Source organism: Oncorhynchus mykiss, chromosome 17 (genome assembly GCF_057628025.1).
Source record: "Oncorhynchus mykiss isolate SJ-2025 chromosome 17, ASM5762802v1, whole genome shotgun sequence".
NCBI classification, from domain to species: domain Eukaryota; kingdom Metazoa; phylum Chordata; class Actinopteri; order Salmoniformes; family Salmonidae; genus Oncorhynchus; species Oncorhynchus mykiss.
Window position 1 is genome coordinate 35355366 of NC_143038.1, and position 15640 is coordinate 35371005.

Consider the following 15640-nt stretch of genomic DNA (forward strand, 5'->3'; position numbering starts at 1 on the left):
AAAAGGAACATACACATACTACAATTGAACACAGAACACCCAGAGGCAGACATACACACAAGAAACCAAAGACACTGTGCATTAGCATTTATGCAAACAAACCATGGGCATGCGTCCCCATTCCCTACAGTATCTTTCATTTGACCAGGGAATTATCATTCATGAAAGCGATGACACTTGGGTCAATGACAGGAACACAGGCTTAGGCCCAGACTGGCAAGCTTCTAAGCAACTGAGGAATCATTGCGTAAGACAAATCAGAAAGGTTCAATCTGATTATTATGTAACCGCTCTCCCATTGTAATGGGAACCCGGCTAAATTCTGGAAAACTGTCAAATCCCTGAAGTTCTTCATCCTCTCTGCCAACATCTAATTCAGACAGGCTTCATTACGGATACATGTTGTTTTCAAGTACGTGTCTGATTGTCTCGGGTGAATTACATCTTTACTCATCGGATGCTTCTATAACCAAACGAGTCCTTGCATACAAACACCTTGGTATTTGGATAGACAGTGATTTATTGTTGTAATACCACTGAGCTTGTTAAGAAACTAAGACTTAAATAGTCTGCTCCACAAACTTCCGACTTACCTAACTAACATCACTGTTAAGATTGAAAATGACAAGTTATCAAACCCGTTCACAGGGTTGGTTAACTCTGGAGACTCCTTTGGTGTTTAGGGAGTTAGGTAAATCAGCCTTTCATTTCCTTGCACCTTACGTGTGGAATGATCTAGAATACATTTTAAAATAGGAGGAATTGGTGCCTCTAGGGCATTTCAGACAGTTGTTAGGGGACCTTTTAACTGAAGAATGTGTCCGTTTTTTGATTGTGTAAAGCTTTTCGTGTATAATAATGTGCATTTTATTGTGTATATGAATGTGTAGCTTAATGTGTTTATTGTATTTTGATGTGTATTGCGGTGCATCTGGGAAAGAGACTCGGTCTCAGCATTGACTCCCTGTCAAAATAAAGATGAAATAAAAAAAAAATGAAATAAAAATAAACATGTACCTGTATGTTGACGGCTTTGACCAGCATGCCAGGGTTGAGGGGGAGACGGCAGCTGCTGCTGACTGAGAAGAACTGCCTGACCTCCTCCAGTCCCTCCCGAAGGATGGCCTGCCTGCTGGAGGGAGAGGTGTCCCGGACACGTTGGGCTACTTTAGCCAGGATGGTGACCAGCCAGCACTGTCTGTCAAACTCCTCCCTGAGTCCCCGACCCACACAGCACAGCAGGCCTGCTAACAGGTGCTGGTACCTCCCACTGAACTGACTGTCCTGCAGAGTGTCCTTCAACAACCTGGGAGAGCGAGAGAGAGAGGTTCAAAACACGTAAAGAAACTGTTTTATAACAATTGCCGTGTATCCATCCTTTTTTCCCTTGAAGCAAGCACAGATCTATAAATGATCTGGTGGTCAAAGTAATGTTACCATATTTTTTTTTCTTCACAAATTCAAACAATTCAGGTCTGTATTCTTAAAGTAATGTAGGAAAGAAGAACGCATTTCTGAAGTACACCAACAGGGCCAATATCTCCCTGGCTACTGGAATTTTGGAATTTAATTTAACATTTCTTATAAAATCAAAAAAATTTGCAGTCAGTCTCTCCTCTACTTTTAGCCAAGAGAGACGGGCATGCATATTATTGGCCGTCTGATTACAGTGAAGAGTACGATGTGCCGCTCTGTTCTGGGACCACTGCAGTTTTGTCTAGGTCCTTCTTTGCAGCACCTGACCATATAACTGAGCAATAATCAAGATAGAACTAGAGCTTGTGGGACTTGCTTTGTGGAGTGTGGTGTCAAGAAAGCAAAGCATCTCTTTATCGTGGACAGAACTCTTCCCATCTTTCAAACCATTAAATCAATATGTTTTGACCATGACAGTTTACAATCCAAGGTCACACCAAATCATTTTGTCTCCTCAACTTGCTCGACAGCCACACATTATTCATTATCAGATTCAGCTGAGGTCTAGAACGTAAGTAATGATTTGTACCAAATAGAATGCTCTTAGTTTTAGAGATGGTCAGGACTAGTTTATTACTAGCCACCCATTCTAAAATGGACTGCAACTCTCTGTTACGGTCCCTTGTGCAGTACTGTATATTGTGTAAATATATAAAATTGTGTACTTTGTGTTCTGATGCTATTGTGTTAAGTCATTTTTAAGAATCCATTCAGAAAATCCTAATGTATACTACATAAAGTTTGTTCGGCATTTCCCAATCTGTCCAGCAGGTGGCGACATGTCTTCAGGACAAACATGCATACAAAGTGTCAATGATCTCGTACATTACTGCATTGTCATGTATGGGCTCCAGTGCAGTACTGTATGGTTAAAGGGGTGTTTCTGTGAGCGAATGTGAGTCATGAGATGACTGGTCTATGTGAATTAGAGGTGGTTGTATGTACAGTGCCTTCAGGAAGTATTCATACCACATGACTTATTCCACATTACAGCCTGAATTCAAAATGGATTCTTTATTTTTTTTCTCACCCATCTACACAATACCCCATAATGACAAAGTGAATACATGTTTTTGGAAATGTTTGCACAGTTATTGAAAATTAAATATAGAAATATCTCGTTTGCATACCGTGCCTTCAGCAAGTATTAACACCCCTTGGCTTTTTCACATTGTTGTTTTACAAACTGCGATTAAAATATATTCTGAAGAGCTTTCCACACACTGGATTGTTCATCAAAATTCTTCAAGCTCTGTCAAATTGGTTGTTTATCATTGCTATACAACCTTATTCAGGTCGTGTCATATATTTTCAATCAGATTTAAATCAAAACTGTAACTCTGCAGCATTCACTGACTTCTTGGTAAGCAACTCCCATGTAGATCTGGATTTGTGTTTTAGGTTATTGTTCTGCTGAAAGGAGAATTCATCTCCAAGTGTCTGCTGGAAAGCAGACTGAACCAGGTTTTCCTCTAGGATTTTGCATGTGTTTAGCTCCATTCAGTTTCTTTTTTATCCTGAAATACTCCCCAGTCCTTAACGATTACAAGAATACCCATAACCTGATGCAGCCACCATCATGCTTGAAAATATGAAGAGTGGTACTCAGTAATGTATTGTATTTGCCCCAAACATAACACTTTGTATTCAGGATAAAAAAGTTAATCGCTTTGCCAAATATTTTGCAGTATTATAATATTTGTATTCTGTACAGGCTTCCTTCTTTTTACTCTGTCAATTAGGTTAGTATTGTGGAGTAACTAAAAAGTTGTTGATCTATCCTCAGATTTCACCTATCACATCCATTCAACTCTGAAACTGTTTTAAAGTCACCATTGGCCTCATGGTGAAATCCCTGAGCGGATTCCTTCCTCTCTGGTAACTGAGTTAGGAAGGACTCCTGTATCTTTGTAGTTACCGGGGTGTATTGATACACCATCAAAGTGTAATTAATAACTTCACCATACTCAAAGGGATATTCAATGTCTGCTCATTTTATTTTTACCCATCTACCAATCGGTGCCCTTCTTTGCGAAACCATTGGAAAACCTCCCTGGTGTTTGTGGATGAATCTGTTAGCAATTCACTACTCGACTGAGAGACCTTGAAGATAATTGTATGTGTGGAGTACAGAGATGAGGTAGTCATTCAAAAATCATGTTCAACATTATTGTACAAAGAGTGAGTCCATGCAACTTATTAAACACATTTTTACCCCTGAACTTATTTAGGCTTGCCATAACAAAGGGGTTGAATACTTATTGACTCAAGACATTTCAGCCTCTCATTTTTTATTAATTTGAAAAGATTTCTAGAAACAAAATTCCACTGACATTATGGGGTTGTGTGTAGGACAGTGATACACAATCTCAATTTAATCCATTTTAAATTCAGTCTGTGACGCAATAAAAATGTGGGAAAAAGTCAACGTGGTTTGAATACTTTCTGAAGGCACTGCACGTGTCATGTATACATGTGTATATGTCTGCGAGAGCCTACATCAAGTTGTGTTTGACAGAGAAGGCTGAGTGTACGGCTGATATCTGAATTCGGTCTCACCAGAAGAGGTAGTGCGCGATGCGCATGTCCCCTATGGCTCTCCGTAGCAGGAAACGTACCAACGGGCTATCAAGGTAACACTCATATTTCAGAGCCTGAGAGAAAGCGAGAGAGATGGTTAGAGAAAGGTGCAACGGAGAGGTGTAAGAAATATGGATATAGCTCCACATAGCCATTTGATAAGGTGTTCGTGAAGTGTTCGTAAGACATTCAATAAGCATTTATAAAGGTTTTACCTGCACCAGCTGCGGCAGGAAGTCCAGCAGCTCAGGGTCAGAGATGGTGTCCATCCACTGCACTGCAGTACGCCTCAGCTCCTGATCAGGGAAGCTGACAGACATTTGAATCCATTATGCATTCAATTATTACATTGTTTCAATCCAAAATGACGACATATTTGAGAGGTCAAACAAACGCATGGACTTATCCTTTGAAGATAAATAGACAACGCAGAGGATGAGAGTACTAGAATGAACGACCAATAGGGAATTGTCAATGTAAATGGAATTTGGGTTTCAGTTCAACATCTGTTTAGAATCTGTGGATTGTCACTCCTGAACTCAGAGCTACGTGTGCTACGCTCTGTACATTGAGTCTGGGGCAGGATACTTGTTATTTGGCCATTGGTCCAGTTATACTGCAAGGACATCTGATTGGTCAACCCCACCAGACTAGGGTGGGGGGTTATAAGTGGCATACTGTTTCTTTGTTCGGTGGAGAAAAGCTGAGGACAGGGGAGACTGAACGTCTATCTCCCAGCATAACATCTATGATTTGTCCTTCTCAAATAAACCTATTTTTCTCCCCCTGATTTGCTTTGGAGTTTGTATAATTGAAGAATAACATCAATTGCTAACACTTGGTGCCGTGACCCGGATGATTTGCTCTGAACAACAACAACCAGAAAAACGTATCACCTGTGTGTTGATCCAGAGGAAAGAGAGAAGGCTGCGCGCAACCCACTTTGGGGAGTCAACTCATAATCTCCTGATTGACGGCAGAATTGCTGGGTGAGTCTGGACCAATATCATTTAAAAAGAACCAAATCGGGTTCAAAAAGTGCATGCAATGAGTGATATGTATCTGTGATGTATAAGCATTCAAGTCCTTTGTTGTATTACAGAGTTTAGTCCTTTGTTGTATTACAGAGTTTAGTCCTTTGTTGTATAACAGAGTTTAGTCCTTTGTTGTATTACAGAGTTTAGTCCTTTGTTGTATTACAGAGTTTAGTCCTTTGTTGTATTACAGAGTTTAGTCCTTTCTTGTATTACAGAGTTTAGTCCTTTGTTGTATTACAGAGTTTAGTCCTTTGTTGTATTACAGAGTTTAGTCCTTTGTTGTATTACAGAGTTTAGTCCTTTGTTGTATTACAGAGTTTAGTCCTTTGTTGTATTACAGAGTTTAGTCCTTTGTTGTATTACAGAGTTTAGTCCTTTGTTGTATTACAGAGTTTAGTCCTTTGTTGTATTACAGAGTTTAGTCCTTTGTTGTATTACAGAGTTTAGTCCTTTGTTGTATTACAGAGTTTAGTCCTTTGTTGTATTACAGAGTTTAGTCCTTTGTTGTATTACAGAGTTTAGTCCTTTGTTGTATTACAGAGTTTAGTCCTTTGTTGTATTACAGAGTTTAGTCCTTTGTTGTATTACAGAGTTTAGTCCTTTGTTGTATTACAGAGTTTAGTCCTTTGTTGTATTACAGAGTTTAGTCCTTTGTTGTATTACAGAGTTTAGTCCTTTGTTACTCGATTAAAAGGTTGGAGTCCTTACTCTATTAAAAGGTTTGAGGCATCTTGTTTTGTGAAACCTTCTTGTTGCACAGAAGTGAGTTGCTAGTGAAGTAGCCATTTTTACACGTGTGGTTAATGTAAGCCTTCAACAAGCTCCTAGTGGTGAACATAAGTTATGGGTAGCCAGGCCCTACAGAAACAAGTTGTGTTCTAGAAGAGGTTTGAGTCCTCAAAAGGGGTTATATAAATATATATATTTTGGGGATAAATACATATATAAACATAGAGATATATATTATACAACTTTGGAAGTTAATATTATGACATTGCAGAGAGAAAATTGTAGTTTGAAAGCTCTTGGTGAACAAATAAAGACCTTAAAAGGAGAAATTCCCTATTGCAGCAGGAGACACAGGTGAAAAAGTCAGACGTGACCCCGACCTGTGGCCTCTCTGTTCTCCAATCTATCCTCACATTGAGTTGTGTAAGGCAGATCAGGTTTCAAGCATCTGGTCAGCACTGCCTGGCATTGAGTCAACAGATTCTGACAGCAGTGACGAACGATGTCTTAGGCCAACCAGAACACAGGCTGTAAAAGGGAGGAAAGACAAACCTCTAGAGACAGTAATCACACACAAATCAGCATCTCCAAAACAGTTGGATGAATGCTCAAAAACTTTGAAGCATCCACGAGATGTGGGTGTCAGAGTTGTGCAGGTTCTGAGTGAAACCAACAACATTATTCGTTCAGTAGAAGAGAAACCTGGTGTATGTTATTATTTGGGGATTTCGGGTCACTGGCAACGAAGATGTCGGAAAAGAAAACGTAATTTTATGAAAAGTGGAATCGAGAAGAAGGGCCCATCTAAGTGAAAATGGAATCAGGACAACAGCCCCAACGGCACAATGTTGTTGCAGAAATTTAAGAAGCTCTCTTTGGCTCAGCAGCAGAGTTTGCTGGACGCTGTGGAGGTAAACTAACAGACCCCCTCTTACATCCCATCTCAGCTGGTGTACATACAAAATCAAATCGGATGGAATATATGTGAATATGACTGTTAACAACATGGCAGGAGATTTTTTTGTAGATACGGGTGCTGAAGTCACTGTATTATATATATATATATATATATATATATACAGTATCTTATGTTAAACATATATGATATGTCCTCAGTACACAAGCAAGAAGATGAGAGCAACAGGAGTGGGGGGGACGAAGACACATGTGAAACAAACCAAACCATTATCAATTTCTATTGGTCCAATGAAGATTGAAGCAGGCTCTACAATTCAGAACCATGCTATCTGGACTACGAAGAAAAATGAGTGTGGAACTTTGGATATGGAATCAGTGTGCTTGACAGGTGCTGCCCTACCTTGCACAAAACAATATCCCATTAGCAAGGAAGCTATAGACACGACTAAAGTAGCGATTAAAGATCTAAGGGACATGGGTATAGTTGAAAAGACCCGGTGTAATCCAGCTACTCTGGTGCTTCCTCCAGACACCACATTACCTGAACACCGACTGTTGTGAGTTGGTTTTGTATCAGCTCTCTGATGGGTTTATAGAGTCACTCGTTGGAAAACCCTGAGCTTATCTTATACACAGACGGTTCACGCAGTATGGAGGGGGGTGTGAGGCAGGTAGGATGGGTAGTTACTACAAGGTGATCACACCAGGCACGTTAGATTTGAAGAAAAACAGAAGTTCACTTTATGAGTGACATAAAGCTTAACTATTGCATAGAACTCTTTAATGGGGAATAACTCCCGAGGGGGGACATGACGCAGTGCCAGGACAGTGGGTGATGGTAAAAAAATATATGTGACAGAGACATTAGGGCCAAAATGGGAAGGTCATTATCAAGGTCAGCAGTAAAAGTCCAGGGAAAATCACGATGGGATACATGTCATTCCCTGCAAGCTTGTCCATTTTGATGACAAAAGCGGAGCCTGGAGAACAGAACTGATTGATTAGCAATTGGGGGCCAATCTCGGGTGAAGAAGCACAGTAAGATGATCAGAACCTGATACGCTTCTATGTTGTATACTGCAGTCCTCATATTAGGGATATCTAGGTGAAATATCCATTTCTCTTGAAACCAGGACATGTTACTTTCACTGTTTCGTTTCCTTCATTACAGGTTATGAGAATCTATCGTCTGAGGCTGCAGCAATATCCCTTGACTGTACCTGAAACGATACAAGCTCACCGGTGAAGTGCAACCAGTGGAACGGAAGAAGAATTCCTCACTACCAACAGACTGTCAGAACATCATTTTAAATAGTTATCTATGTGGGACTGATACCAGTGTGGAAGAGCTGGTCACTTTTAAAGGACGTGGTGAATGAATACCTTGTCAATAGGATAATTGAACATTATGGTCTTGCAGACAAGTGAAAGACGCTTGAAACTATTTTCCTTGCGAGTTTCCTCCTAATACAGGATGTGGGTTGTGTTTCCATTTCTAACACAGCGATGGATGAGGGACACTCGGAAGTCAATACGTTTCTAGCCCTCTCTACGCTATGCCACGGTAGTCAATCAAAGTAGTTGCTGGGTTTGTACGTATGCACCATTCACATCACGGGCAGGTATTCCAAAAGGGTCTATTCCTTTTAACCAGAGTGAAATGTTCGGTATATGGAGAGATGTTAATTGGTATAAGACAAATACTGGTACTAATTTGGGTAAGAATGTTGCGCATCAACATGCGAGAGTACCTAGTTCTGCAGATATGTGCTGGAGGAGGCCTGAGACTCCTGGATATGTGTCCATTCAACAACATGTGGATGAGTTGGGGGTGGAGCTGACATCCTGGAGTGGTAGGTACCTTCCTTCATTTGAGATTACCAATGACACTAATCAGCGACCACCGTACCTAGTTATTACACAAGCCTCTGCTGGCTGCTTATGTTTGAACCTCTTTGGGCTAGGGGGCAGTATATTGACGTCTGGATGAAAAGCGTGCCCAAAGTAAACTGCCTGTTACTCAAGCCCAGAAGCTAAGATGTGCATATAATTAGTAGATTTGGATAGAAAACACTCTAAGTTTCTAACACTCTATGTTTCTAAAACTGTTAAAATAATGTCTGTGAGTATAACAGAACTGATATGGCAGGTGAAAACCCGAGGACAAACTGTTTCCAATGACTGTCATGTTTAATATGAGGCGAAAACCTCACAGATTGCAGTTCCTAGGGCTTCCACTAGATGTCAACAGTCTTTAGAAAGAGTTTCAGGCTTGTTTTTGGAAAAATGAGCTAGAATTTGTAGTTTTTCTAAGTGGCTCCCATTTTGGCTGTAGAGGTTTCATGCCTGTGGATGAGAACGCATTCTTTGTTGTTTATCTCCGGTAAAGACAATAACGATTCTCCGTCTTAAATTCTATCGTTTATTTACGTATTAGGGTACCTGAGGTTTGATTATAAACGTTGTTTGACTTGTTTGGAGAAGTTTATTGGTAATGTTTGGGATTCATTTTGTATGCTTTTTGATGGACGGAAACCGGTGGATTATTGAATGAAGCGCGGCAGCTAAACTGAGCTTTTGGGGATATAAAGTCAGACTTTATCGAACAAAAGGACCATTTGTGATGTAGCTGTGACCTTTTGGAGTGCCAACAGAAGAAGATCTTCGAAGCTAAGGAATTTATTTTATCGCTATATCTGACTTTCGTGGCGCACCTGCCTGGTTGAAAAATGTTTTTAATGCTTTTGTGTACTGTCCTCAGATAATCGCATGGTGTGTTTTCGCCGTAAAGCGTTTTTGAAATCTGACACAGGATTAACAAAATGTTAAGCTTTATTTTGATGTATGACACTTGTATTTTCATGAATGTTAAATATTACTATTTCTGTAATTAGAATTTTGCGCTCGGCAATTTCACCGGATGTTGTCGAGGTGGGTCGCTAGCGGAACGCCTGCGCCAGAAAGGTTAATAGGTCACTCTCTCTGAACTTATCTCAACTGCACCAGGACGCATTTGTCAAAGTAGGACAGAATAAGTGTGATCAGACAACAGATCTATCTATCTGTCTGTGACTGGTTGCGGAATGTCTAATGGTCTGTTGAAGGTCTGTTGAATTGACACTCAGTAATGGCAACAATGGTATGATAGCTCCTTGAACTTACTTTATCTGTGGATCCTATGCCTATTCCTGGTTACCAAAGTTGTGTCAAGGGTTGGGTTATTAGGGCCGGGTTATTTGGGACATGTCGTACGTAAGACATTCTGTGAATTCTCTTTTTTCACAGCGTCATAAACGTGTGATTACAGAAAGGGAGAGATTCTTTGCGATTGCTTTTCCCTCTTATGATGTTTGTAAAATAGCACGGGAAGTTATGCATATAGCTGACAGTGGCAATGCAAAATCGTTTGGCCCTTGATTATCTTCTGTCCGAACAAGTGGTTGCATGTGCTGTTACTGTTGCATGTGCTGTACAAATATTCCTGATCATCCTGAGGAAATAACTGACCTAATCCAAAACTGACGGTGCTAAATATCATGATTACAATCTAGATGATTTAGGCTTAGTCATGTGGTTGTCTTCCACATTCGGTACATGGTGAAGTTTTTTGGTAGGCATGATACTTCCAATAGCTGTGGTTATTTCTCTCATCCTCATCTAGGATATCAAGTGCCCGATGTTTGTCTGCTAAAATCTGATGGTTACGAGATAGGGAATATCATAAGACTCATCAACCGTGTCCTTTTGGAGACGGGTGTCAGTAGTGTTCACAAGAATGTTGTTCGGATCATAAGTATCTTCATCATCACACCAAGCAAGCCTAATGATTGTGGTCAATGTGCCCTTGGTAACTGTCCTCTGTGCTGTAATGAAACATGCTCTCTCAGATGTGGTAACACACTTGTTAATACCTCTTTTCTATAACTTTGTGTGAAATCTATGTCTTATTGCAACAGCATTTAAAATATGCCCGTTGTGTTTTATAGGAATGCAAGGTGTTTAATGTGAACAATTTAATGCTTATTGCTAATTTTTATATTCTGTCTATTTTTTCATGCTTTCTATTGTTTTCTAAAAATACATTTTAAGTATACTTGTTTTTTAAATGGTCTAGGGGGAGTATACGAATATTTTGCAGAGGATGAGAGTACTGGAAGTAACGATCAATAGGGAATTGTCAATGTAAGTAGGAGTTGGGTTTCAGTTCAACATCTGTTTGGAATCTGTGGATCCTGGCGAGTGTTGCCCCAGAAACCATTGCCTGGCAACCACACACACGCACGTGCACAGTTCCCTTACCTGAACTCAGAGCTACGTGTGTGCTACGTTCTGTACATTGAGTCTGGGGCAGGATACTTGTTATTTGGCCATTGGTCCAGTTGTACTGCAAAGACTTCTGATAGGTCAACCCCAGTGGGGTTGGGGGGTTATAAGTGGCATCCTGTTTCTTTGTTCGGTGGAGAAAAGCTGAGGACAGGGGAGACTGAACATGTATCTCCCAGCATAACATCTATGATTTGTCCTTCTCAAATAAACCTATTTTTCTCCCCCTGATTTGCTTTGGAGTTTGTGTTATTGAAGAACATCAATTGCTAACGTCCTCATTCATATTTGAACTGTAATTCTAAAAGGTGAGTGATGCATGTGATGCCTTGCATGTTGCCCTGCTGAGGTGAGTTCATGGTGTTTATGTTCCAGAACAGGATTCTAAGCAAGTCTGGTCCACTCCCGTCTCTGACCATGTCCCCAAACTGCCAATGTGTCTGTTGTTTACACAGTCCTAACACAACATGACAAGGTCGAATGGCGACCGCAGGCCTTCTGGTGACCGTTGCCTACTGACTGTTGCCAAGGTGGCTATTTCCCTGACGAGTGTTGCCCCAGAAACCATTGCCTGGCAACCACACACACACACACACGCACGCGCACAGTTCCCTTACGTGGCATGCAGAAGGCCCAGTGCGTCGTGGTGGTTGAGACATGCCCACTGGCGGAGCAGGGCATAGATATCTGACAGGCATGCCCACTCCCAGCGGGGGGCACTAGCCAGCACCAGGGGCAGGGCACCACTCTCTGACTGGCAGAACGAACGTTTCTCCCACAACAGACGCTTGTCCTCTGGAGTCAACCTGGGCAGATAGATTGGAGAGAGTGAGGAGAAACATAAACACCTTCTTACATGCATACTTAGCTTGAGAGTGAGAGAAAGAGAGGGGGATGTGGAGAGGGGGAGGGGTATAGAGGGTAAAAGGTAGAGAGGGGAAGAGGGAGTGAAATAATGCATACTTGGAATACTTTCTCACAATGAAAGGAAAAGAAAGAGGGAACGAGAGTGTGGTGTTGTTTACTGCAGCATTAGATGGCCATTCTCCACTGTAAAAAAAAAAAGATAGATTACCTTGGTATAAATGTGGCCAACACGTATCAATGATGTCTTTGTTCTGTCTTCATGATAAGATTACTTTGTTTCTCCTTGCTTTGGCCACCCTCATTTGAACGCGGTTACACCAATGGAAAAAAAACTATCAAGCTGAATTTGAAACAGGCATGAAACAAAGACAAAAAGAGACTGATCGGAGCGGGTGTGTAAGGGAGAGGGGGACAGATGGAGAGAGGGAGTAGAGGCGAGACAAAAGGTAGAGGAAGAACGATAAAGACAGATAAAATGACTGGGAGAAGGGAGAATAAACAGTAGATGTACCTCGTGGAGAAACCGTGAAAATGTCAACTGAAAACTAAAAGGTCAGTGAGTACATTCATTCTCATCACACACACACGCGCTCACTCACACACACGCTCACACACACGCTCACTCAACACACACGTTAATCCATGTTTGTTTGAATCTCTGCCTAAATCTACACACACGGGTTTCTCTAACTGCTCTAGCAGACACACACAGGGCAGAGGGCTGTTAACGTATGATGAGTTCTCCTTGGTACGGTTGTTTCCATTGGCTGAATATTCTGTGTCATTGTTGGGATTGGATGATCCAGCTGGACAACAGTTGTTGCTATTGGATGAGCTCCTCTAATCTACTTCCTGCTTGGAGCCTGATACTGGATGGCACTGAAGCCAGTACACTTGTTTGGAAACACTGCACCTTAAGAGAATGTTCTTCAAATAATTGTTTGTCAACACTGATATATCCGTTCTTCTTCATCTGCCTGTAGTTGCCATGTAATATTAAACTTATCCTGACCATAAATGGTCATTTGTTGAAGTTTTGAATGTGTGCACATTGTACGTTCTAGTCAAAAGCCAACGTTATTTAGAGGTAAAGAGAGGGGAGGGAGACCTATCTCAAAGTGAACATCAAACAGACAGAGACACAGACACAGACAAAGACAGAGACACAGACAGAGACACAGATAAGAGCACATCTCCCTTCCTTCCATCCAAAGGCATGCTCCAAAGCCCCAGAAAAAAGATTATACTTGGAAGTAAACAAAACACACACTGGTCCAAGATAAACACGGTTCTGTTTATCTCTCTCACAACAAACAGGAAACAGATCATAAACTATGACAACCACTAATGGGCTAAACACTATACTGAGATATGGTGAATAGACACACATACAAACAGACAGACACACACCCTTCTCTATCCAGGGAGGGTTTGAGTTAAACGTTGTTGACACACTCCTCAGAGAAGGCCAGCGGAGCTCCCCAAACCCTCCTAGTTTCTTTCTACCTCTCTTAGGAATTCAGATCACCGGTCTGATTAATATTCAGTGACCTTTTCTTCTCTTTTGTAAATGGTGCACACACACGCAAACACACACACACACGGGACAAAAGAGGAGAGGGGGATGGTGAGACTAGAGGGGGGAGGAGAGAGGGGGTATAATATCATCTGGGGAGGATTCACCACCAGCTGCTGCTATGACATCACTCATCAACTGGACGGATGGATGTGGATGTGGACCCCTGCTGCAATTAGATATTTTTGTTGTTTTTACCATAAAATCTTCATTTAATCAGAACCAGTCTTTTTGATCAGACATTACAGGTTTATATTTACCATTACCATGTGTTGGTGAAAAGGAAATCATGTGTGTCGTAGAAAAATCTAATACAAAAGTCATTAGTGCAGGTGCAAAAATAAGTGAGCCCCAAGTTGCATTGGTTAAATCAAGTCGGCGAGCAGAATCAGGTGGGTAAATAATCGGGTACCAAATGACCCAATGAAAGGAGAGATCGTTAGTAAAGAGTTTGGGCGGGACTCTGATCAATACGGATCAGAAACCTGGTCAGTTTGGTGTTACCCATCCAGGTGAATGCAAAGCATGCCATGCCGAGAGGAAAGGAGTTCTCAAATCATAAAATCATTCAAAAAAGATTTGAGCTTTGAGGCAAATCATTTACAAACGGAGAGCACTTACCATGACAGCAACTTAGCCTAGAAGTGAACGCCCTTCCACAATATCCCCAATAATAAATCAGGTAAAAGCCAACCCAAACATAACGTCTAGACATTTTTGACCTTTTTGGTCAGAATCAACACAGCTATGTTTGGCAAAAACCCAGCACTGCCTACCACCAAAAGAACCGTATCCCAACAGTCAAGGAAGGTGGTGGGAATGTCAAGATCTGGTGCTGCTTTTCCTACTCTGGACCTGTACGACTTCACATCATTAAAGGAAACCATGAATTCTGAGGTATACCAGGTATTCCAAATTCTGGAACAGAACGTCAGGCCATCAGTCAAGGAGCTAAAGCTGGGCCAAAAATACATCTTCCAACAAGACAACGACCCAAAGCATTCAAGCAAATCTACCAAAGAATGGCTCAGGAGAAAGACGACTTGTGTTTTGGATTGGCCAAGTCAAAGTCCTGACCTAAATCCAATCGAGATACTGTGGCAGGACCTGCAGCGGGGAGTTCATGCCAGACACCTCTCAACCCTCACTCAATTGGCTGAGTTCTGTAAGGAGGAGTGGGGGAAAATCCCTCAAAACAGATGTTAGAGACTGATTACTGGCTATAGGAGACTCCAAGTTATTGCTGCTAATGGAGGTGCCCCAAGCTATTGACTGAAGGGGTTCACATATTTTTGCACACATCAAATCTGAGTATCTGTTAAATAAACCACTTTTGTTAAATAAACAACGAAAATATCATATTTTTTGGGTTTCTGTCATTTACTTGGAATGTCTTTATTACAAATTGGGGTTTAGATCAGGATTTTCTATGTTTATTTTAATATTTTACAGCAAACTCCTGTAGGGTTCACATACTTTCAAGCAGCATTGCATCTCCTGTCTGTCTTCCTGCTCTGTCCACTATTAACCTAGCCTGGGTACCATTCTGTTTGAGATATCATTCCACTCTTTGCCATGTTTAGCATGACACGGACTTCATGGAGTTGAATGTCAGCAAAACAGGTTCTGGATTTCAGGCTACTACTAACCTATTAACGCCCCTCAATAACGTCTACAGCTGTTGGGTTTGAACACTAGCACAAAAACATACGATACTCTCTAATGCAGCGTAACAGTGACATTATAATGACAAGTGGTAATAATGTATGTCAGTCTATCAGGGCTGTTCTGTCATTCCATGGAGTGAGTGAGTGAGTAGAAAGGTAGCGTGTGAGAGAGAGAGAGAGAGAGAGAGAGAGAGAGAGAGAGAGAGAGAGAGAGAGAGAGAGAGAGAGAGAGAGAGAGAGAGAGACAAAGAGAGAGAGAGAGAGAGAGAGAGAGAGAGAGACTGACTGACTGACAGTGTGGTAGTCTCACCAGAAGAGTGATTTCTTGTGCAGTACATCCTGCAGTTGTCTCTGGCTGTGCTGGTCGAGTCTGGAGAAGTCATACTGGGGACTGAACTCTGCGGGAGGGGGGGTGCTAAAGCGCACCTCAAACGACGACGTGGGAAAGTCCACCTACAGGAAGAGGT

At 41.4% G+C, this 15640-nt stretch overlaps 1 protein-coding gene and 1 pseudogene across 1 annotated transcript in view; one reads left to right on the plus strand and one right to left on the minus strand.

Moving 5' to 3' along the window:
• Positions 1 to 15640, minus strand: part of pik3c2b (phosphatidylinositol-4-phosphate 3-kinase, catalytic subunit type 2 beta) — a 61249-nt gene that overhangs the window by 9093 nt on the left and 36516 nt on the right. Inside the window, exons 15-19 of the mRNA XM_036950085.2 lie at positions 15484 to 15626; positions 11681 to 11869; positions 4272 to 4365; positions 4036 to 4130; positions 1018 to 1306 (exon numbers count right to left, since the gene is read on the minus strand). Coding sequence (XP_036805980.2) covers positions 1018 to 1306; positions 4036 to 4130; positions 4272 to 4365; positions 11681 to 11869; positions 15484 to 15626 — 810 coding nt within the window. The remainder of the gene's footprint in view (positions 1 to 1017; positions 1307 to 4035; positions 4131 to 4271; positions 4366 to 11680; positions 11870 to 15483; positions 15627 to 15640) is intronic.
• Positions 6668 to 10627, plus strand: LOC149975930 (uncharacterized; annotated as a pseudogene).